This window comes from Alexandromys fortis, unplaced genomic scaffold, assembly GCF_014885135.2.
Source record: "Alexandromys fortis isolate MF-2015 unplaced genomic scaffold, M_Fortis_MF-2015_v1.1 scaffold_3, whole genome shotgun sequence".
In the NCBI taxonomy this organism is placed as follows: Eukaryota; Metazoa; Chordata; class Mammalia; order Rodentia; family Cricetidae; genus Alexandromys; species Alexandromys fortis.
This window is the reverse complement of record NW_026067909.1, coordinates 20,552,180-20,576,764: the sequence shown is the minus strand read 5'-3', so window position 1 is coordinate 20,576,764 and position 24,585 is coordinate 20,552,180. Positions and strand designations below refer to the sequence as shown.

The 24,585-nt window shown below is 43.8% G+C and overlaps 1 protein-coding gene and 5 non-coding genes across 6 annotated transcripts; 4 read left to right on the top strand and 2 right to left on the bottom strand.

Annotated features, from left to right (window-relative positions):
- Positions 1-9,131: 9,131 nt before the first annotated feature.
- On the top strand, positions 9,132-10,067 carry LOC126498679 (olfactory receptor 4D9-like). Its single transcript, XM_050137557.1, has one exon. It carries the CDS (start codon positions 9,132-9,134, stop codon positions 10,065-10,067), a length of 936 nt encoding a protein of 311 aa, XP_049993514.1.
- Positions 10,068-21,463: 11,396 nt separating this feature from the next.
- On the bottom strand, positions 21,464-21,536 carry Trnav-uac (transfer RNA valine (anticodon UAC)). Its single transcript has one exon. It is a non-coding gene; the product is annotated as a tRNA-Val (tRNA).
- A 269-nt stretch (positions 21,537-21,805) lies between these two features.
- On the bottom strand, positions 21,806-21,878 carry Trnav-uac (transfer RNA valine (anticodon UAC)). Its single transcript has one exon. It is a non-coding gene; the product is annotated as a tRNA-Val (tRNA).
- A 231-nt stretch (positions 21,879-22,109) lies between these two features.
- Trnar-ucu (transfer RNA arginine (anticodon UCU)) lies at positions 22,110-22,196 on the top strand. The gene is given in 2 exon segments: positions 22,110-22,146; positions 22,161-22,196. It is a non-coding gene; the product is annotated as a tRNA-Arg (tRNA).
- Positions 22,197-22,587: 391 nt separating this feature from the next.
- Positions 22,588-22,670, top strand: Trnal-uaa (transfer RNA leucine (anticodon UAA)). The gene has a single exon. It is a non-coding gene; the product is annotated as a tRNA-Leu (tRNA).
- A 1,439-nt stretch (positions 22,671-24,109) lies between these two features.
- On the top strand, positions 24,110-24,182 carry Trnak-uuu (transfer RNA lysine (anticodon UUU)). The gene has a single exon. It is a non-coding gene; the product is annotated as a tRNA-Lys (tRNA).
- Positions 24,183-24,585: the final 403 nt, after the last annotated feature.

Sequence of the window (24,585 nt, the reverse complement as noted above, 5' to 3'; positions counted from 1 at the left end):
GGAAACTTTTTTTTCTTATTCTCAATAAAATAAAAAAAAATAAAAAAAATTTTAAAAAAAAAGAGTTTTCATCATGACCTAAAGGTGTTTATTTTAATACAGAATAAGACTTGCCAGGCTGACATTCCTGTGATAAGTTTAAACAGGACCAGCCCCTTGAGAACTCCATACAGGGACCAACCCATCCCCAGCATCCAAGTGACTCTACAGTTGTGAACTTACAAGGTCAATCTCAGGTTGATGTCTCTACTCACATTCCCTGCTACTTGCTGGGTGGAAAGGAATAAAGATAGGAGAGAGAAGGAGGTCAGGAGGGAGAGAAAGAGAAGATAAAACCCATGCCTGTCTGGTTTCGAATCTGTTGGTATTTAAGGAAAGGCCATATAGACTGGTGTTACTGTCTGAGAATGTACTAAAGTCGGGCAGCTGGAAGCGTTGCCATAGACACCAGTCATTTATCTACCACCTGCCAGTTCTGAGATCTTGAGCAAGCTATGTCTTCTCTCCAAAGGCTATTCACTGCATATCTACATGAAAGAAATTATAATACCCATCTCACAGAATCTGAAGGTTCAAACAAGATTGTATGTATGAAGCATAATGGTTGCCACATGATTAATCCTTAGTAATAAGCAAATGTCACCATTATAGCATCTCTATTTATCTACCTCACAAGCTTTCCCCCCGACACACACATACACACTGACCTGTCGCTCTTCTTTATTATTCTTCCAAATTACCGAAGAAAAACACAGAATAGAAAGAGTTGGAAATTATACTGAATTCAAAAATCTGTATCATCTGAAAATTCCCAGATCTCTCTCATTAAAACACGGCAATAGGCTTTCTTGCCATTTATGAAGCTCAAAGAGACATCCTAATGGGCTGCAGAGATAGCTGAGTGATTAGCTATTCTCGTTGCTCTTGCCAAAGACCCAAGTTCAGTTCCCAGCAATCACATGGTGGTTCACAACCATTAGCATTCTAGACCCAAGGGATTTGATGTCTTCTTCTGACCTCCATGGGCACCGAACATGCATGTGATACATATGCATATATGTAAACAATGAAAAGTGAATTAAATATACATTTATATCTTTATGTACACACGAAAAGTAAAATAAATATATCTTTTCAAAGAGATACCCTGAAGCTGATGAAAGATATACCACAGGAAAATAAAATAATCAAGCAGTAAAGTGGCTGTACCAATCTCACACGCCACTTACACTGTATAAGGGTTCCAGCAATCCCAAACCTGTACCTTCTCTTGATATTTTTCATTTGCTTTACTATTGTTAAAATTTTTTCATCATTTCCTTTCCTCTTTTTCATTCTAGTCTTTCTGGGGTGTGTGTGTGTGTGTGTGTGTGTGTGTGTGTGTAATGATCCTCTGTTGTAACTTTAATCTATGATTCTAAGCTAATATGAAGTTGAACTGGTGTTTGGATACCCCCTCTTGTAAAGAGTTCATGTCTCTTATGTTGCATTGCATTAGTGGCAGAATCTACCCACTTAATGACTGAGTCGAAATTCTGGTCATCTTTCAAGTAAAAGCTGCATCCAAAATGTGTGTAATCACAGAGCACACATTTCAAAAAGAATGTTTGCCAGGTATAGTGGTGCACACCTTTAACCCCAGCGCTTGGTAGACAGAGGCAAGGCAGATCTCTAAATTCAAGGCCAGCACATTTGAGGATAGCCAGGGCTACACAGAGAAAAGAAACCCTGCGAAGGAGAAGGCAGAGATGCACTTGGAAAGGAATATGTGGCCCAATGGATCTGGGAAATTACATCACAGTGAAAGAATTTAACTTCCTGGAAATTGCTCAATCCCAAGAGCTGAGCTAGATCTTATCGGTCTTGCTTCTGGTGTAAGAGACAACTATCACAGGAAAGCTCAGCACCATCACCATGAAGCTCTCACATCCCCATGAACTTCCTGCTCCACAGTCTGTTTATGACATCTGCTTTCCGTCATCACACTTCCTCATCAGTGTGTCAGGGAGAAAACCATCTCCTAAAATGACTGTCGCCCAGATACTCTTCTGGTTTCTTCTGGCTTCCTCAAAAGAACCCTCAACTAGAGACGTACTTTCATGAACTGGTCTCTTAGCCCACCTCTATTCAGTTGTCCTTTGGTTTATTTGGTTATGTATTCTTTGATCTTCACACCTGATACCAAAGAGCTCACAAGTTCTAAAAGAAAATGTGATATATCCTTGCAAAATAAGAAAGCACTCTGAAAGCAGTTTAATCAGGAATATTTACAAAGGAAAAGGAGTGGAGGTGATGGAAAGTGTCTGCATCACACAAGGAAGTGTTTAGTTCCTGGACTTGAAGATCGTGTCAGCCTCGGGAGTCTCAACTTGGACATGAGCAATCTATCAAGTGAGGGACACTGTCTCAAAAAGTAAGGTGGAGAGCAATCAAGGGAAGAGAAGGCACCCAGTTTCAACCTCCGGCCTCCACACCCATTAGCATGGGCACATGCACCAAAACACACATGCATATACGTTGGAACATAACACATGCCTCTCTCTCACACACACACAGGAAAAATATAAATAAATAATAGTTAACATGGAAACTTTAAGAACAAAGGGAAATGTGTTTTCCTGTCTCTATGGGATCTCTGAATATGTAATAGATCAAGAAGAAAAAATAGACACGATGAAATATCCAAATAAGAAACTGTGTTCATTTTTCCTAAGTTCCTATCTCTTACACACAGACTTGTTGACTCCCTCTGAGCCTATTAAGCAAAGATAACCTGGGCTCTGGGTACAGGGTCTATGAGGATTCGTGCCCTCCCCTGCCTACATGAGGCGAGTCTCCAAGCCAAACTGCTTGTTTGTACACATCTTCTGGTGTAGCTCTTTATAATAACTCCCAACAGAATTTTCTCCCAAAAGAAAAAGTCTGGCCACTGAACTTCAATAATCGTGCCCAACAATACTGTCTTTGGTGATTCTTCTATCGGTCCTGGGGCAGAGGGAGTGGCATGCAGGGCAGGCATGCTACAGAGAAGCATGGTAAAGCCATGCAGAAGAGATTCTTGGCGCTTTAAAGAGAGAAGATACTAACCCTCAGGTGCATGTCTTCCTTAAGGAGAAGAAATCCAAGACAAATTACTAAGGTCTAAGGTCAGTTTATACAGCCACCTCTACTTCTCAGGTGGGAATCAGAGTTTGAGGGTCTTTAATGGGGTGTCAGTATGAAGTCAAGACCTTAAAGAGTATGTTTGTGTGTCTGATCATGTATCTGGGGACATGCGTCTGTACACAACCAACTTTAAAATATTGCTGTGGATTATCTAGAAAGGGTTTGCATGTCGGTGATGCATGTCAGAAAGTGTGGGGTGGTAGTTGTTAATTCTAAACGCCAGGACAGTGCAGAGAGGAATAATCTATTGTTCGCTTGGACACAGGAAAGCTCAACCTGTTAGAAGATGTGGGTGATGGGGTTGGGGGTTTTCCTCAAGTTAGGAACTGTAACACTCAAAAGCCTACTTTATTAGAGTGCATTTTCTCAGGTATATTGGTAACAAAGTACTTGGGATTTCAAGTTTATCTTGCCAAAAAAAAAAAAAGGAAAACTCCTTATACCCAGTTTGTTTATTCTGCTCCAATGTGGTACATACATCTCCGGAAGTTCTGATTGACTCTACTGGTCTCCATTTCTTGTTCCTGTCATTGAACATGGAAGGCTATCAGCTTGGTACTTGTCAGTGGGCTGGTGATTTGATCACTTTCGAGGCTGGTTTCTTTACAGAACATCCAGCTGTTGGTCCTGTTACATTTTTGAAGACAGAAAACAAAGCAAAGAGAGTGGTTTGGTTGGGGGGGAGGGGTTGCGGTTTCTAGACAGGGTTTCTCTGCATAGCCCTGGCTGTCCTGGAACTAGCTCCATAGACCAGGCAGGCCTCAAATTCAGAGATCCACCTGCCTCTGTCTCCCAAGTTCTGGGATTGAAGGCATGTACCACCACTGCCCGGCAAGAGAGCGTTTTTTAAAATTTCTCCTCTAGTTCTCTTTCACGCGCACAGCTACATAAGCCCCACCGTCCACGTTTTATCTGCTTCCCAAACCACTGACCTTCCACAGATGGAGCCCAAGGCACAGCTAAGGTTTCTTATTTGCAATCCTTCCCTGTTCCAATTCAGCCACCTGAACTGCCCCCAAACACCCAGCACAGACGTCACAGGGAGGGTTCCAGTCTGAAGACTTCCCATCAAACTTTAATGGAATTCCAAATAATGCAAATTTACAAGATGGTTAACTTTGTGGTGGGGAGGAGGAACCAAGCACTTCCCCCCTCCTAACCACCAGTTCCTCACCTGCAAGAGGATTCAGGCTTGGTCTGTGCTCCCTCTCTTGCCTTTGGGTGGCTCTGGCTGTCAATGGGAACTCACAGATCCCTCCGCCCTGTAAGATGCTCTGTGACTTTGATTCTAGTCTCAGAATTGCCTTTCATAAGACCTTATATTTCTGTCATACTATTTCTGTATTGATCTCTTCAGTACCAGCTTATAAGTCTGACCAAGTGAAGAATAAGAGATATAATAGAAGTCATAAAAATAAGCTAGTTTTTTTTAAATATTTAACTTCTTTATTGACTCTTTGAGAGTTTCTCAACATGCACCCCAATTCTACTCACCTTCTGGTCCCCCGAAATCCTCCCCTCATCCTGCCGCACCACACACACACACAAAAGGAAATAAATCAAAGTAAGCAAGCAAGCAAATAAAAGCCAAAAAAAAAAACAGAAAAATCTCTTTGCTTCTCCTTCTTTCCTGCCTCTCCACCATCTCTTCATTCGTCCTGGTGGCATTGGGGGGCTTCACTTTGTCCCATCAGTTTTACTAGCGAACATTCATTGCAATGAGTCACTGGTCTGGCTCAAGTCTCTGGTTTCTGGCACACCGCCATCACTGGGTCCTCACCGGAACTCCTCTGGGATATCCTGGGACTGCCATGTGTCTTGGAATCTTTCAGGTATCAGTCTACAGGACCAGTCTCTTCAACAGCTCCAGTAAGTCCTAGATGGGGTAGATGCTGGGATGGATCAACCCAAGGCCCAGCTGTGGGCCTGGATGGCAGCCAAGCTGGTCAGTCCAGAGCCCTGTGGGGCCACCCACCTCAGGAGAAGGGGTGGAGTCAGGTCCCTAGGGTCGGTTCCCCCTGGCCTGTGGTGAGGTGGGGGTCAGCAAGAGGCAAGGTCAGCTTTCCCAAGACCAGCGAAGGGTGGGGCCAGCTCAGCATGGTTCTCCGATTTCATCTCGCATGGTTCCTAAGGCCTCCTGAGGTGACACAGGCCACAGACATTCACACAGACCCTAGGTGTAGCTGGACCACAGACTCAGACATGGCCCTCGGCAGCACCGTGAGCCCAGACGACATCCTGACTCCGGATAGAACGAATGGCCACTCAGGAGGGAATGGTTCACTAGACACCACCAAGGGCCTCAGGTTGTAACCCTAACACTAGGCCTCTATGTGACCTTTAGTGGCAACTTAGGACCCAGCCATGGTAGGGGCACGGACCCCAACAACATAGTCCTCGGCAACATCTGGGTCTGGATGTCACCACTGCCCCAGAGGCAGTCATTATAGTCCTGCGACACCAACATCGCCAGAGAACTCAGGTGTCTGTGCTGCCTTGAATGGTAACAGGTGCATCGGACATAGCTGGGGTTTTGTTTTGTTGGTTTTGTTTTGCTGTTGTTACTTTTATATATAACTCTATGGTGCTTTAGATACTGCATAATAAATATAGGGAGAGAGCTAGAGAGGCCCTGGGAGCTTACTTAGCTCAGTGGTAGAGTTCTTGCCTAGCATGCTGAAGCCCTGAGATCAATCTGTAATACTGGAGCAGAGGTCTCTTGATAAATACACGTTTTAAAGATTTATTTATTATGTAGACAATGTCGCTGTACGCCTGCTAGCCTGAAGAGGGCACCAGAGCTCATTACAGATGGTTGTGAGCCACCATGTGCGCTCTTCACCCCTGAGTCCTCTCTCCGGCCCCGAATAAACACACATGCTTGTGTCAGACTTAATCCTTAACCAACAACTTTTTCTTGAAACGACAGTAGAAAATATCCTTTTAGTTTTTCTCTCACTTCTTTTTCTGGTAGTGTTTATGTATCTATGCGTGTATATTCAAACAATACTGTTGCATAGGTAATTGTTAGATAATCGAGCAAAGGGGATATGTCCATGGATACACAATATGGAAATCGCCTTCAGTACTAATTTAGCAAAGATTCATTTGTCATCAATTGTGAGGATTTTTTTTTCTTCAACTAAATTGCTTATGGCCACAACACAGCATCTTGTATTTCAGGAATAGAGAAGTAGATCTGTTTCTACCTCAAACAAAAGTCTAAGGAATCAACAAATTTCCTACTCTCTTAGGGAGATAAGGATGGATTCCACCCAGGTTTGCCTACAGAATGTTTTGATCTATTGTGTAAATGCTACTTTTCTTGTTCTAACAACAAAATGTTTACCTAGAAATGTAGCCTGCAACCTTCAATTGGTATGTTCATTTCCTTGTATCATGTTAATGCACTTTTTTATCTTACTCCTACCTTTTGGGGTCAGGAGTATTTTAAGCAAATAGAAATTAAACCAAACAATTTCAGAACTCACTGGAACTCCCTCCCGGTGCTATCCTGTTTTCTGTTTTATTATTTTCACTAGCGTCATTGTGCCTTTTACTACTCCTCTAATCCCCATCCCCCACCCTGGTAAGTGGTATTTATGTCAAAGCTGGTCTCTGACACCATCACACATAATGGCGTGGTGTGGGCATCATTAAAATCCCATTCACTTACAACGAAAGACAGTGATGTAGGGGCCCCAGGGCCCACTCTGCCCTCTACATCTCAAGGAGGGCCTGTGGCTGGGAGAGTGTCCCAGAGGAATGGAGGCTCTTTCTCCCCTGGAAGGCCTGGCCCCAGAGGCTTGGTTAGTGATGGAAATCAGGAAGAAGGGAGTGAGGTCCACACAAGAGGGCCCCCAGAGACCCCTCAGCCTTGAGGATTTTTATAAACAACTATAAATAAATTCTATTTTATATAGTTTTATGCAACCTGTTTCTTTCAACTGGTGTGTCATGAAGCCCTCCTCTACCCTCATTTGCAGAGCAGCCTGGATCTTTTCAATAGCCTCGTGACATCTGGTTGAATAGACTTTTCCAAGGATGTTTAAGCAGTACCCCATAGTTAGATATTTTCTATCGCAGTTATCTGAATAGACTTTTCCAAGGATGTTTAAGCAGTACCCCATAGTTAGATATTTTCTATCGCAGTTATCATATCATAGATGAGAGTGAGAAAAACACCCTTGTGTTTTAAAAAATATTACTTGCTCTCAATGTCTGTCTCTGGGCACCAAGAATTGAAATACTTAAGTCCAGAAGCAGGAAGTTAATTCTTATGAGAAGAAATCAGTGGGCCAGAAACCTCTGGGCCTGAGGAATATTCCCAGGAGAGATTTCAGAGTCTCAGAAATTCTCCTCAGTGAATATGGTTGCTGCTGAGACCCAGTCAAGGCCAGTCAGAAACAAGACTCTTATTTCAATGCTAACAGCCCCTGACCATGTACAAAGACCTGAAGTAAAAGTGTGATCCCAGAACTAGGACCCCTTGACTAGAGACACATTTTCATGGGCTCTTCACCCGGCCCATCTGTATTAAACAATTCTCTTTGTTTATTTAGTCATGCATGTCGGTTGCCTCTCCTCATACCAACATTTCTGTGATATTTGCAATGTTTCGTGATAATTGTCCTAGTGATATGTCTAGACGGTACTGAAGAGACGGACTCAGTGGTAGGATGTCTTTATGCCTGAATTCAGCCTACAGCAGCCACCGAAAAACGTTCAATATAATGAATCATCACACTTGGCTGCACTTAACCTTTACTTTTATTTCCTCTGTTTTCAGATAGAGAAATCTAGAAACACTGCCTGACTGAGAAATGACTAAACAGCTAGAAATCAGCACACCGTTTCATATGTTTCATACATTAACTGTAACGAAATTCTTGATCGCAGCGGGTTTAGGTTTTTTTTTTTTTTTTTAACTAATACCAATCAGCCTCAAGTTCACTGTCAGGAACAAACCCTGGCAGGTGGAGTTTATGACCAATTAAAGGCTAAGTGCTGGTAAGTCGTGGGCAGAATACTGCCTACTGAGGACAACACATTGAAAACAATTCAATAGTAAAGCCCCAAGGCTAGAAGGGCTAGGGCAAGTTCTTTTAATGTTGCTTATGGGCTACAAACACCTTACCTCCCTGTGGTCACTAGTGCACAAATTCCACTGATGAGACACTAAGACTCCAGGGTCCCTGCACCTTTAAACATTGGGCCATTGCTCCACGTTACTCCTTCAGTCCTCGAGGTGCACATCAAAGCTCGTGTGTCCCAAGCTGTCATCTTTGTTCTCTACTATTCTCTATCACACTTTAAACTTACATGAAAAAATGACCTTCTTATGCACTATCTAAATGGTGCGTGTAGTCCAGTGTCAATAGGTCTTGTAAAGTGTTTATGCTGAAAAAAATACCTGACCATTTTATAAACTAAAAATGTCTGCAAGCAATGAAATTTTCTGAGTTGTTGATAGACTAGCAAATAATTAGGGGTAAAACTAGGGAGTGAGATTTGCGTGGTCTCAGCCTTAAAGGAGACTAAAGCAGGAAAACTAGCAAAATAGCTCAGTGCCGATGGGAAGTGGGGTCAGAGAGCAGCCTCAGGAAGGACAGACTATGGAGTAGAGGGAGTACAAAAGCACATGAACAATGAAGGGAACCAAACCCAGGGCCGGCAAGGTGGCTCAGTAAGTACAGCACTTACCACTAAACTTGATAATGTAATACCCAGGACCTACACAGTGGAAGAAGAGAACTGACTTACATAGGTGGTCCTCTGACCTCCAGGAGTGGTCCGTGGCGTGCCATGACACACACATACACACACTCAGTAAATGTAACAAATTTTTATAACACAATAACACTCAAAGCACAGTCCACATTTCTTTTGTTTTCTGATGATGTGCTTTTCTGTAACAAAATTATTTCCTCCCCAGGTAACAGGAGAAGCAGAGGAAACATGAGCCAATGGAACAGAGGAATTACAGCAGGGTGAAAGAGTTTGTTTTTGAAGGACTGACCCAGTCCCAAGATCTGAGTTTGGTCTTGTTTCTTTTCTTGTTCTTGGTGTACACAGCAACTGTGCTGGGCAACCTCCTCATCATGGTCTCTGTGACCTGGGAGTCCCGCCTCCACACCCCTATGTACTTCCTGCTCCGCAACCTCTCCATCTTAGACATCTGTTTCTCCTCCATCACTGCTCCAAAGGTCCTAGTGGACCTTCTCTCAAGAAGGAAGACCATCTCCTTCAATGGCTGCTTCACTCAGATGTTTTTCTTCCACCTGCTTGGTGGGGCAGATATTTTCTCTCTCTCTGTGATGGCATTTGATCGTTACATGGCCATCTCCAAGCCCCTGCACTATGTGACCATCATGAGTAAGGGGCGGTGCACAGCCCTCATCGTGGCCTCCTGGGTGGGGGGCTTTGTCCACTCCATTGTGCAGATTTCTCTCTTGCTCCCACTCCCCTTCTGTGGACCCAATGTTGTTGATGGTTTCTACTGTGATGTCCCACAGGTTCTCAAGCTCGTCTGCACCAACACCTTCACCCTTGAGGTCTTAATGATTTCTAACAATGGTTTGATCTCTACCCTCTGGTTTGTCTTTCTGCTGGTGTCCTACACAGTCATCTTGACAATGCTGAGGTCACACACAGGAGAGGGCAGGAGGAAAGCCATCTCCACCTGCACCTCCCACATCACTGTGGTCACCCTGCATTTTGTGCCCTGCATCTATGTCTATGCCCGACCATTCACTGCCCTCCCCATGGACAGAGCTGTGTCCATCACTTTCACTGTCATCATCCCTGTCCTAAACCCAATGATCTACACCCTGAGGAACCAGGAAATGAAGTCAGCCATGAGAAGACTCAGGAAAAGGCTCCAACGTTCTGAAAAGGAATAGATGCTGTAAGTCTCCAATTAGAAAAATCAAAACTCAAAGACAGAAGACCCTAATCAATAGACCATGGTGAGACTAGTGTTTATCTTTATTGTACAGTGGAGTGGTTGGTGTGGGAAGGCCTCCTGTATATGTGCTGCTTTTATTGGTTAATGAGTTTAAAAAAAAAAAACTGCTTTCAGCCAATGGCTTAATGGAATATAGCCAGGCTAGAAAAGATGTAGAGACAGAGAGTAGGTGGAGTCGGAGAAGTCATGGAGCCACCAGAGGAGAAAGAGGCTAGCAGCCAGCCAGAACCTTGCTGGTAGGCCACAAACCTCTGGTAAAATATAAAATAATAGAAATGGGTTAAGATATAAGAGTTAGGCTGGAGAGATGGCTCAGTGGTTAAGAGCATTGCCTGCTTTTCCAAAGGTCCTGAGTTCAATTCCCAGCAACCACATGGTGGCTCACAACCATCTGTAAAGAGGTCTGGTGCCCTCTTCTGGCCTTTAGGCATACAGACAGAATATTGTATACATAATAAATAAAGATATAAGAGTTAGCCAGAAATATGCTTAAGCTATTGGCCAAACAGTATTGCAAATAATATAGTTTCTGTGTGGTTATTTCAGGGCTGAGCAGCCAGGAACAAACAAGTGGCCTCCAACTACAGTGGAATCCTCAAAAGCTAGATAGAGACAATTGTCTCTCTAGGTGAGGTTGATGACAACATAGAGCCTTAGACATAATTCTTGACCATTCTTGAGCTGGAGAGCTGGCTCAGCAGTTGAAAGCCTTGCTGTTCCTGCAGAGGGTCTGAGTTCAAATCCTGGTTCTCATATCAGGTAGCTCACAACACCCACAATTCCGATTCTAGAGAATCTGGCATTTCTGGCATCTGACAGAACCAGACATACACATGCACATAATTAACAATAAAATTAGATGTCAACTCTTAGGAACTCAAATGCTTATGACTCAGACACCTCATTTTACTGTTAAGAAGGTGGAATCCAAGAGAAAGTTAGGTCTTATTGGGGGCTGGGGAGTTGTTTTGGGGTTACTGTTTTTTGGTTGATTGATTTTTTTTGTAATGCTAAGAATTGAACTTGTGAGATTTTTTTTTCCATATCAAAAGTGGCTAACCCACCAAGGGCCAATATTCTGTAAACCTCCCCATCTGAGAAACCCTTGTGTATCTGTCTGTTCTCATATCATCCCTGAGACTTTCCTATCATATCCTTCCCCTTAAGCTGATCATGAATTAGCCAATCACATCAGATTACGAAGTCACATTTCCACCAATGAAATGAGACACAGCCACCACCATTAGCATAAAAACTGACTGAATTCCCCACCCCAGTGTGACTGCTTGCTCTGTTTGCTTATGGCAAACTTAGGGCTGGAGAAGTAGCTCACTGCAGCTAAGGGTATGGTGCATTTTACAAAAAAGAAATCGCCTTGCTGGGTTACTGTCACTTCGTGTGTGTGTGTGTGTGTGTGTGTGTGTGTGTGTGTGTGTGTGATCAAGAATACTCTTTTCCAGCAGACCCATGGCCTCACACATGCTAGACAAGTACTCTGCCACAGAGGTTATCTGCAGCCCATCTCTTGACTCTGAATTGTGGTTACACAATGTCTTGTCCAGGCAACAATGAGTAAAAATGACCTCTCATGGTCCCGGAGTAAAATTAATAAAATGCAGCCACTTCTCATGTGGAATTAGTTTTCCTTTGGGAGATTTCCTCTCCATTTTCCTAAGAAAGCTTCCAAACTTCCTCTTCAAAAGACAAAAAAGAATTCAGATTTCATCAGAGGCATAACTAGAACTGAGATAACTGACTCAGAGATGGTACAGATTTTCTTATCCCTGCTACCTCAGACACAGGTGTGGAATCTAAAATAAACTCACAAAAAGGGGAGAGGCCGGGTAAGAGAAGTGAAGAGAAAAAGAAAAGAGAAGGGAAGAAGAAAAAGAACTCTTCTCTGTTGCAATGCCGTCCACGAAAGGCACTCGGTTGCCCTCACCTGACCAGACAGCGCACACTGTGAGGTGTAGCTAATTGGTTTTTGTTTTTAGATGGATTAATTTTATTTATATGAGTATTCTGAACACATGTATATGTGTAGCATGTTGTTGTGTTTGATGCCTTTGGAGGTCAGGGCATCAGATCCCTTGGAACTGGAGATAGTTATGTGTAACACAAATAATAAAACCCCAGAGACAGATACTGGGATTCAAGTTGAAGATCAGAGTGCAAAGTTAGCCACACTAATAAGCCATACAGGACAGGCAGTGGTGGCACACACCTTTAAACCCAGCAGCCACACTAGTTAGCTATAGAGGCCAGGCAGTGGTAATGCATACCTTTAATACCAGTAGAATTAGTAGGAGAGAGGAATATAAGGTGGGATGAAACAGGAACTTGCTCTCTTTCAGTCTGAAGATTCCATAGAGGTAAGAGCTCTTTAGTGACTTGTCTGCTTTGCTTTTCTGATCTTCAGCTTGAACCCCAATACCTGTCTCTGGGTTTTTATTATTCGTTCTATAGCGATGAGTCACCCTGTGGGTACTGGGAGTTGAACTCAAACTCTACAAGAGCAATAAGTGCAGCAGGCATGGTAGCCTTTGCTCTCAGCAATCAAGAGACAGAGAGGGAGGCAGATCTCTATGAGTTCAAGGTCTACAGAGCTAGTTCCAGGACAGCCAGGGCTATTCAGAGAGAGACCCTGTCTCAGGGGGAAAAAAAAAGTGTACTTAACCACTGAGCCATCTCCCCAACCCCTCCAAGTCCTTTTGAGAGACATTTAAGAACATGAGTTTTGGGTTATTTTTTAATTATTAAATTAGTTGCTTTTCAACCACTGTGACAAAAATACCATAGCCAAGACAATTTAATGAATAAAGAGTTTATTTTGGTCTTATGATTCCTGAAAAATAAGAGTTGAGAAGCAAGGCAACCACCGGGCATCTTAGCTGGAACAGCCAAGAGCTCACATCTGCGGCGAACTCCCTGACTAGCAGGAAAGAACAGCCACCAGACGAGGATTCTTCCCAAATCACGCTTTATTGGAGCCTCTTGGTTGAAGGGAGAGCAGGAGGCCCCAACTAAGGCCCTAAACAATAGTGGAGAAGGTGCCTGAACTTGCCTTCTGCTGTAATCATGTTGATGACTTTTTTAATTGTCATCATAGAAATTTCATTCAGCAACTGATGAAAGCAGATACAGAGATCCACAGCTAAGCACTGGGCCAAGCTCCAAGAGTCCAGTCAAACAGAGGGATGAGTGATAATATGAGCAAAGTGGTCAAGACCATGTGGGGACACCCACAGAAACACCTGACCTGAGCTAGTGGGAGCTCACTGACTCCAGACTGATAGCGGGAAAACCTGCTTAGGACCAAACCAGACTCTCTGAATGTAGGGGACAGTTGTATGTATGGCTGGTACAGTCTGTGGGACCACTGGCAGTGGGACCAGGATTTATCCCTAGTGCTTGAACTGGCTTTTTGGAGCCCATTCCTTTTGGAGGGACACCTTGCTCAGCCTAGATATAGTGGTAAGGGCCTAGGTACTGCCTCAAAGTGATGTGTCAGACTTTGCTGACTCTCTGTGGGAAGCCTTACCCTCTCTTAGAAGTGGATAGGGTTGGGTGAGAAGATGGGGAGAGTCAGAGGAGGGGAGGGAGAGGGAACTGGGATTGGTATGTAAAATGAGGAAAAAATGTTTTAAGAAACAAATAAATAAAAACAGAAGAAAGTTACAAAAAAAGTTTTAATCCTTGAAAGCCATTTAGGATAATAAAGAAATCCAGGTTAATAGTCATCTATAACAATCAAACTTCAGTCACAATAGGTATCTTTTCAAAGTCAAAACTTCAGTCACATTAGGTATCTTTTCAAAGTCAAACAGAGATATATTTTAGATAGACAGGTTGTCTTCAAACACTTCAGAAACCTACAGAATATGGTATTTAAAATGTTTTAATAACATAAGACTTTTTTATGACAATGAGATACATCTGCTCCTGGCAGCACCACTCTGCTTCATAAAAGGATGATGGGCATCAAAGAACTTCCATATGGAGTTTGATTTCATTTGTGACAAAGTTAGCCACTGGACATAGAAACTGCCCTTGTCTCAACTACTGGCAGAATGCTGTCTGAACTGGACAAGCAGGACACAAAAGAAGACAACTGCTGAACTTTGCCAAGACAACATAGGACAGTCCTTCAAAATCTAGGCTCAGGAAAGGTGTCAGAGGACATGGAGAGGAAATAGGAGGTGCAAGATAGAAAAGAGGTAAAAAGCACAAAGCAAAATTAGATTAATATAAATTGGTTAATTTAAGTTATAGAGCTAGTGGGACAAGCTGAAGCTGCAGGACAAGCTTTTATAACTAATAATAAGTCTTCATGCCATTGTTTGTGAGATGGTAGCTCAAAGAAAACTCCACCAACAGCCCATTCTCATTCAAACTACCACTTTATGCTCACCCTGAAGGGTCTAAGGGACAAGAGAGTCTTTTCAGACTCTTCAGCCTCTGAGGGCCCTGGCTACCCCTTAGGTTGTTGTTGAATCTTTGTTTTCCCTCCCTTTCCTCTCTTTTTATGGAGTCCTCAAAGGGACAAGAGACTTAACATTTTTCATGTACACAAAGTAAAGTATTTTTAATATATAGGTCATATTTTTGAGTACTATTTAACAAATTTTTGCCAGACCAATATCCAAGATTTTCCTAATGCCTGGTAGCTTCCAGTTTTACTGAAGGGTCAAAGAATAAGAAAATTAAAATGTAGATTCCAGAAATAGAAATATAGAAATAAAGAAATAAAGTTGTAAACCTAGGAGAATGAGAACAGACTGTCAGCAGCTTTATTAACAGCTTGAGGATTAACTATTAACAGTGGGTTATTTCACTTTACAACCCATAGCTCTATTTACAAGGCCAAAGCATTTCTCTGCGAACTGAGGCTAGCCTACAGATATGAGCTGAGTCAACTTTTAGGAAATAGATACATGACCTCTGGGTTATGCATTATCCCTGCTATGTGAAACCGGCAGCATCAAAGGGGAGAGCACAGGGCTTCAGTAAACGCCACCTGGAAGTACCAAGAAAGACAATAGATTAAGTTCAAACACTAGTTTAACTGAAAAACTCTGTTAATGGAGATTGTAAAGTAAGACAATCTATGTCTGAGTTTTACCTCAAGATTATAAAAATTTCTTTGTTCAGACCTAATCCTTGGTGCCCCTATTATAAAAAGGTGGGTTCAGAAACCGGCCTTGGCCACAGCCTTACAAATCCATCTTTGGCTGTGGTCTCAGCTAGCTGATAAGCTTTTCATGCCTCATATTTTATTTTTTTTTTCTGGATTCTGGTTTCTGGAATAAAGTTTGCTTCTGGTTTATTAGACTTTGGTTGTCTGTCCCCATCTTTGCGCAACCCCCCTGGACCCAACATTTACATCTTTCTCTCTTGCTTTTTTGAAGTTTAAACATAGAAGTCTCTGGTAAGAAATTCTCACATGAATAAATTTGTGCTTTGTTGGAAAACCTTCAAAGACGAGATTCAAAAAGACTCTTTCTTTGATGAATACAACTGAATTACAAAGGAACTTGAATTAAAGTTACTTCATAAGAATATCAAAACTTTTAAAATAACACTACTTAAAAGTATTTGCCTAAGAAACACATTTGATTGAAGTTTGTGAGTGGTGGGCCTCGTGCAGACTGGGGCCCAGAAACTCTTAGGCTGTCTCTTTGTCTGAACTTCAGTCAGGTTTGTCTAAGCCACTGCTCCAATAGGCCTTCCAGCCTTGATAACACAAACCTGAATGAGAGCTGGAAGGAAGGTGTGACCCAGCTTAGTGACCCAGGGATGGAAGTCAGGAAAACATTCAGGAGAAGTCAAAGCCACCCTGTCCTGAGTGGGTGATAGGAGACCTTTAAGAATAACATTGGGGGCTGGAGAGATAGCTCTACCAGTTAAAGGCTCTCACTGGCTGCTCTCCCAGAGGAGCTAGGTTCACTTAATTCTCGGTGCCCACATGGCTGCTCACACCTGTCTGTAACTCCAGTGCCAGGGCTTCTAACACCCTCACACAGATACACATGTAGGCCAAATACCAACCAACTGTGGAGGCCCAAAAATGTGAGCCTATTGTCACCTTGCCTGATGGTCAGAGTTTGGAGGTTGCTCAAAATGGTTGACAAGTGTTGCTGTACATCCACCCACTCGGGATGTGGTTACTTGGTTCTTTTGACATTAAGATGGCACATAAGGGAAGATCCACTGCACCCTGACAGATGGCCAGGATGTGCAAGCAGACTTCTGCTCCTTCTTTTGTAATATGAGGTTACCTGGGGAGGGGCTGCCTTCAGGATACTTGGTCTAGGCTGGCTTCACTGCCTAAATTGTAACAGAATGCTAATAACTTGATGTCTCAAAGTGTTAAAGCAATTAACTGAGTTGTCCTTTGTATCAAGTTACCTTCTTCCCCCTTTTGAATTGGGTATAAAAGCGTGTGGAAAAATAAACAAGGGCATTTTCAGTACTCACTGGAACGCCCCCCCCTCACTGTTACATGGTTTCTGTTTGATTATTTCCATGCACATCCTCACATTCTTAGTCATATGTCTAAATCTCCGTGCCCTTACCCGGGTAAGTGGTGTCACCCTGGTAGAGGGTGATCCCCGACATATGGCAGCCCAACACGGCACAGTACATACGTAACAACAAACGTAAAATAAAGATAAATTGTGCGTTTTAAAAAAGAGTGACAATGGGGGTGGAGGAAGCACTAAAGAGATGGATTAGTGGTGAGGCACTGCCGAAGGCAGTTCCCAGAACCCACATGGTGGCCGGCAACCGATCTGTAATTCCAGTTTCAGATGATCCAGTGACCTCTGCCGACCTCCACAGGCACCACGAATGCGTGCGATACACATACATATCATACGCAGATGCCATCAAACATTCATACACATAAAATAAGCAGAAATTAATTTTTTTGTTTTGGTTTTGGTTTCTCAAGACAGGGCTTCTCAGTGTAATGATCCTGGTTGTCCTGGAACTTGATTTGGGTCGAGGCTGGCCTTGAACTCAAAATGATCCTTCTATCTCTAGCACCTAAGTGCTGGGATTAAAGGTATGTGCCACCGTGCCTGGTGCAATAAATTATTTTTTTAATAATGACAGTGGGGGTGTAGAGATGGCTCAGCAGTTAAAAAAATACTTATGCTCTATTATAAGGACTGGAATTCAGATTATAGCAGCCATAACTCCAACTCTAGTAGATCCTACACTCTCTTCTGGTTTTGTAGGAACCTGCACACACATGTGCGTGCACAACACACACACACACACATGAAAAACTTAAAATGAAAATAAATCTTTTTTTAAAATGAAGTTGGAAAAGATCTTTTAAAAAAAAAAAAAACAGAAGAGGAGGAGGAGGACCAACTAACTTACTGAAAATTATAGCACCAGGAACCTTAGCCTGGGTATTCACTACTTTTTGCTGGGACAAAATACTTGACAAACACAACTTAAGGAAGGAACAGTTTATTTTGGCTCACAGTTCAAGAGGATAGTCCATGTGGCAGGAAAGTTTGGTGGCAGGAGTTTGGGGAAAGCAGCCACATGGCATCGTCAATGAGAGTGCCGAGAATCATGGTGAGGGTACTTAGCTCACTTTCTCTTTTCACTCAGTTCAGGACCCCACATGTTGGTGTGTGTCCTCTCACATTTTGGGTGTGTCCTCTCCCTGAATTATCCTCCTCTAGAAATTCCCTTGTACAATTGTTTCCATGGTGATTCTAAATCCCTGTAACAAGCTGCATCAATCATCACAGTCCATTCTATGTTATTGTGATGGAATACCTCAGCCTTGGGTAATTTATAGTGAACAGAAATGCATTGGGCTTATGACTGTGCAGGCTGTGATGCCCAAGATCCAGGAGTCCCACCCATCTGGTTACAGGGCTGACAGCATGGTGTGGTCAGTCGGAGCAAGACATTGAACTTCTGCTTCAAACCGCTTCATAATCAACTTTATCCATACAGGCCAGTTGCTCATGGCTTAAACCTCCCCAGTAAGCTCCATAGTCCCAGTGCTTTTACCTTGGCAACCAATTTTTCAACACACAGACTTTAGGGCCATATTCAAACTCCAGCCAGGAAAAAGAGGAAACAAAGCAAGGAACCTGGTGGCCATGGGGACCAAATGCTTTCTGGGGTTGGGAGATGAAGGGCTGTGTGATGTCTACATTTTGAGAAGTTGCTCTGGTTGTTCATCAAGTAGGGCAAGACCAGTGATGGGGGCCCTGCTGGAGTCCCAGGACAAGGCATCAGAAGTCTTCAAGGGTAGAGACGTAAATGCAATGAATCTGCTGCTTACAGAAGAGTGTCCAGCTCTGGCCATGGTCTGGGTGATGGGAATGAAGAGAAAGGGATCAGCGTTTTTTGTATCCAAGCTACAGAATTTTTCAAGAAGGTAAAAGCAACAGTGGCTCATTTTGGACAGTTTATGCTATGGTTAGAATTATGCCCACCCCAAAATCTTATGTGGAAATCTCAGCCCCTGGTCCCCAAATTATGAATTTGTTAGAAAAGAGGGTCTTTAGAGAGGTGTCCAAGTTACAATGTGGCCACTAGAATGGACTTTGATGGATTATAATTGGGACCCTTATTTAAAAAAAAAAAAGGTAACAGAGGTACCAAGACACACTTAAGATATAGTGTTGACTGATATTGCCATTGTTGAGTCATTGTGTAGGCAGCCATATGTTGAGATATCACAACTTTCCTACCATTTCTAGGAAACGCAATCTCACAGCAGACTTACTGGCTCTTTTGCTCTCACCAGTTTTCTGTCTTCTTTTCTTCGAAGCTTTTTGACTTTCAGGTGCAGGAGTTGTGTTGTAGATAAAGCCACGGTAACTGTACTCCCTCCACTAATCACTGCATTTTGACCAGTTGTGGTTTTCTGTGAAGGTCTTGGTTTGCTTTAGAGCCAAGCATCTTGGATGAGGGTTAGGAACTGAGCGTATCTGTGGCTGTAAGGATGAGTGTGGTTTAGGAAATGTGCAGTTGGGTCTGGTAAAGTGGTAGCAGTGGACTCTCCTCTGAGATTCATGAGCTAGCTAGCCCCAGGTAGCAGGACTCTCTTGGGGTCTGTTCTGAGTCAGGGTTTCTACTGCTACGAAGAGACACCACGACCACAGTGACTCTTATAAAAAAAAAATAAAAAAAAATAAAAAAAAAACATTCAGTTGGGTGACTTACAGCTTCAGAGGCTTAGTTCGTTATCATCGTGGTGGAACACGGTGGCACACAGGCAGACGTGGTGCTAAAGAAGGAGCTGAGAGTGGAGAAGGAGCTACATCTTGATACACAGATAACAGGAAGTAGTCTGAGACAGTGGACATGGCTTGAGCATATGTAACATCTCAAAACCTATCCCCACAGTGACACACTTCCCCCAACAAGGCCATATCTACTCCAACAAAGTCATTAATGTGCCACTCTCTATGAGATTATGGGGGCCAATTACATTCAAACAACTACGAGGTCCCACCCATCCCTAGACAAAAAACTACAGGCAACTAAAAACCGACGAGAAAGGGAGAAATAATCGCCCCCATTTGTTTATTCAATACCAAGTTGTCACCCCTGAAATGATATACATTTAAGCAACACTAAACACACTCAGCAGATTGTATCTATATATTTATGTGGTAAATTTATCTCTGTGTGTGTGTGTTAACAATAACAGTTGCAGAAAAAGAAGTCATCAATTCCAGAGGGAATAAGGGGGCAAAGACATGGGAGAGGGTGGAGGAAGAAAACAGAAGGGGAAGTGATGTTATATTTTAACTAAATTTCCACAAAAAGGAAAGAAAGACAGGGTAAGGACCCAGAGAAAAGAGAAGTCAAAGAAATCAGCCCACCAAGCCAAGATGTTCAGCAGTTAGCAACTCTCAAAAATGTCAATGAGGGAAAAACCCAATGCTGTCCTCAAACTGTGCCAAGTGTGCCTGCCAAAATACAACAATTTTAACCCCGTGCTGACTATGTGGAGACTGTCGCTTAACCAAATCCTCTTGTTTTGTCGACAAACAGGCACACAACAGGTAGGCAGAGACACTGTTATGAGCTCTGCCCAAGGCCCTAGTTCAAGGGACGTTGACCAGCCAAGGACTGAGATAAGTGACTCTGAGCCTTCTTTATGGATCACAAACCTCGCCCCGCAACCCCCAGGTTCAGGGAACATCTCAGAAGAGGGAGCAGGAAGAACCCAAGAATTGGGCTGCCTTCAGCACGTGACAGCGTCAGAGGCTGGCGACACCCTGCCTGTGCTGCACCACGAAGACGCTGCCCACGCCAACCCCAGTCCCAGGTTAGGACAAACTCTGGGAACACATTTCCCAGACTTGCCGTTGGCCTTTGCACTATAGTTCTGATGGTCTCTGCCGAAATGAAATGAAAGGGTTTTACAACGTCAAAGTCGTCGTTTAAAGGCTTTTAATTTTTCCTACTTGGAAAATGTTGCCCTGTTTTAAGATTATGCACTAAAAACTATGCTGTTCGCTGCTGATCAGCATGTAACAAAACACTGTTTAAATGTCTGGTCCACGTGGACTGTCTGCTACCTGGTGCACCATGAGAAGATGCACTTGTGCAGGACTGCAATTGGATACTTCTAGGAGGTAACAAAAGAAACTTCAAACAATTGAAAATGAGAGGAAGAATTTTGAATTGCTTCCCTTGTGCCTGACGTTGACTTCTCAATAAGAACTTTTTATGTCAGGACGCTCAGTTTGAAGCCGGCGGACCTGCAGTTAGTCAGCACTGATGGTAGCAACTTTTTAACGTCTTTAGAGCAAGGCTTGTAGGCGTGCTCCACCACGCAATGAAAGCAACTTTTTTAAAACTTTTTTTTTATTTATTCTGTGTGTTTTTCACATTATGCATCTCGAGCCCATTCGTTTCCCCGTTTCCTTGTATCTGCCCTCTGCCTTTGCAACCACCAACACCACCCCCGAAAAAAAAAATGTTTTAAGAGGAAAAAAAAAGAAAACTCTCGTCGTGGAAGCTGTAGTGTGACACAGTGAGTCGGCCCGCGAGAGGACTGCAGAAACATCGCCTCAACACGCCAAGCGGCTGGGCGTATTGCACTAGAAGCAACATTTAAAAGTGGCCCAAGGAAAGTCAGACACGCAGAACCCACTATTGGAGGCCCTGGGGCACTGGAGAAGCAATCCAGCACTTGCAGTTCCCAGAAGAGAACACGAGGGGACAGTGTCACAGGCTCCGGGTGGTGGAAACCTACTGGGAGCAGTATTCACGGAAGAGAATGAGATTAAAACCCCAACATTAATAATAAGCATAAGAAAAAAAAGGGAGGGACACTGGTTCCACTGGGGCTCGAACCCAGGACCTTCTGCGTGTAAAGCAGACGTGATAACCACTACACTATGGAACCACGTGCTGGCAAAGCCGTTCAGAGATTGGATAATGAAAACATTGTACTTTAAATCAGCGTCGTTAAAAACTAAAAACTTGAAGCAACTCTTGAAGAAAAAAGTTTCGAACGGAACCCAGAGTTTTCAGCACGGGTAGAAAACGGGGAAGCGTTAAGCAGGAGCCCCACAAACACCGTTCAGATGCGTCACAAGCAAAATTCAACAAGCCAAGCTGACTGAAAAAAATCGTTCCTGCGGGGAAAAAAAAAGTCTCACATGACAAGCCACATGGTTCCACTGGGGCTCGAACCCAGGACCTTCTGCGTGTAAAGCAGACGTGATAACCACTACACTATGGAACCGCGTGTGTGAGAGGGGAGCCAGACAGACTAACTAGACGAAGAGACACTGGAAACGGAACTACGAATCACAATGTTTGTGTATCCCCAGCCGGGAAGCTTCAGGGCGTCGGATTTCCTAGCGCCGATGCTCTGCTCTCTCCCTGCCGCGCACCCTACTGTTGGAGGAGAGAGTGCCGTTCCGAGCCGCCGATCCGGCTCTGATGTAGGCAGTACCGAGGCGTAGACACACCTGGCTCTGTGGCGCAATGGATAGCGCATTGGACTTCTAGACTAAATGGAGGCATTCAAAGGTTGTGGGTTCGAGTCCCACCAGAGTCGCTTTTATTTTAGTAAGGAAGAATAAAGCAGAGTTAGGAAGAACAAAATGAAACAGAATCCTTGATCTTTAAAATGTCCTGCCTGGCGGCCGCACCCATTAAAATAAAAAAAGGAATTTAGCGCAGTCGTTTCCTGTGTCCACTCACTGGGGATCGTCAGGAATCTTGCTGCTACTGCTACCAAAGCGTTCTCTCATCACCTTCCACGGTCAATCACACTCCCAAAGTCTGAGGAGATAAAGAAAGGAGCGAGGTGTAATTACAGTCACTAATCTCCCTCCCTGGGAACTTTGTTTTTCAATGTAAAAAAATAACTTTAGGGCTTTTTAGAAATGTTTAAGGCTCGCAATATTGTCCCAGTTGCTCATAAAGAAAACCTCAGGCTTTCGGATACCAGAATGGCCGAGTGGTTAAGGCGTTGGACTTAAGATCCAATGGATTTATATCCGCGTGGGTTCGAACCCCACTTCTGGTAGATGTGGTTTTCCTTTTTCCCCAACAACTACGACGTTGGGACTGAGACTTAGAACGACAGCACAAATTGCCCCAGAAAGTCACTTTATTCAACAGCCAACTCTCCAGACCCAGCTACACACCGGATTCTTTTCTAATGGCTAGATGCAGGGATCAAGAGAGTCTAAAAATAAAACTTATAAGTAAAATATTTTAAAAGGAAAAAATAAAAAGCAAGGTCTGACAGAAAAGGGAAACAGCAGAAAAATAAACAGGAGGGTTTGGTGTGTGGTGAGCACTGTAAGAAAGAAACAGAATTTCTTGTACGTTGAGTTTCCGAGGCCAATTCCGCCGCTTCCCCACTGAAGTCTCCCCTCGCTCCATTCACTCAAGGACAGCTCGGCAGTTAGTCACTCGGGTAGTTTCCGTCCTCAGGTCCTCAGAACAGAACCTGGCTGGGACGGAAGCCAGACCCGGGAAGGCTGCGGTGGGCACAGCGACAGGGTCTCCCCTAGCCCTTCCGGAGCTAACCAACCAGCCCTGCGGGATGTCTGCTAGCTCAGCCAGACTTTCGCAAACCACAGGAGATTCGAGAGTTTGATGGGGAGAGTTTGGTGGGATGCAGTTCGGGTTACCGTAGCAAGTCTGTGCCACACAGTAACCCTTGACGTCACCAAGAGAGTCACGTGGCCTCGGTGTTCAGGTCTGCGCTGGAGAGAACCGGAACCGATCTGCCCGCACTGGTTCACTCTGCTCTACTCCACCGCCTTCGTGAAGCAAGCTCTCCCAGACGTGGAGGTCGGTCCAGAGGTTAGACGGCAACACGTCCGAGCCTCGTAATTCCGGGGAGGCTGACCCCCAACCATGCAGCGCCCCCCCCCCACAGGGTGCAATGTGTTAGCCTTCTTAACTGATCTTAGAATCCCATACGTTTGTATGAGAGAACTACCAAATTCTATTGTGATTTATCCAATACGAGCAAAAGTCCCTCAAAGCGGGTCTGGGGGCTTCGAGTTGCGATCAGTCCAACCCCACAATGCACCGACCGAGCCTGGGTCTTAGCAGACCCAAATTAGCAGAGATACTGGAACTCAGCATATGCTCAATAAATACCAAATACAAACAGAACCTCGAAAATCATGCATCCCTGCTGCTCCCACAAGGCACTCTAGGACGCCTCAGAAAACAAGACTGGAATTAGAAATGTCTCCACCAGCTCCGGAGACCAGACCAGAGGGTCCAAAACTCCCGGGAAGTGTTTTTCGGAGGCGCGCGCATGAGGGTTTCCCAGTAATTTTAGTCTTCAAACTGTACATGTGATGAGAGAAAGGAAGAAAGACTTGATTTCATCACAAGCTTGCTCGCCGCAAAAGACTAAGGATTTTCAACTATTTGCAAAGAATTTGGACTCTTGGCCTAATTTTGACTGTGGATATTCTAGAAAGGACATTTCTGCCGAGAGCCCGGATAGCTCAGTCGGTAGAGCATCAGACTTTTAATCTGAGGGTCCAGGGTTCAAGTCCCTGTTCGGGCGGAAGTTGTTTTAGACACTCATGTTAAAAAAAAAAAAAAAAAGACACTCATGTTCCAGTATAGCTAAACAAGAGTCCTTCAAGGCAAGGACTTACCTGCTACTACTACCTACCTACAACTCTGAAGAATGGTTTGAAAAATTGAGATCGGACCTCATTTGCTTGGCTCTTGCTTGAAAAGTGACTATTAGATGACATTGCGGGCAATTTTTGTGTTCAAGATATCCATAAGTAGGTGAACCCAAGAAAAAACATATAGTTATCCTCTTGGCTAAGAACCTTCATCTGGTGATGGATGGAGATAGTGACAGAGACCCACACTGGAGCACTGGACTGAGCTCCCAAGGTCCCAATGAGGAGCAGATGGAGGGAGAACACGAGCAAGGATGTCAGGACCACGGGGGG

What these genes read in the sequence shown, in the direction of transcription:
- LOC126498679 (XM_050137557.1), top strand. Translation starts at nt 9,132, where the DNA reads ATGGAACAGAGGAATTACAGCAGGGTGAAAGAGTTTGTTTTTGAAGGA.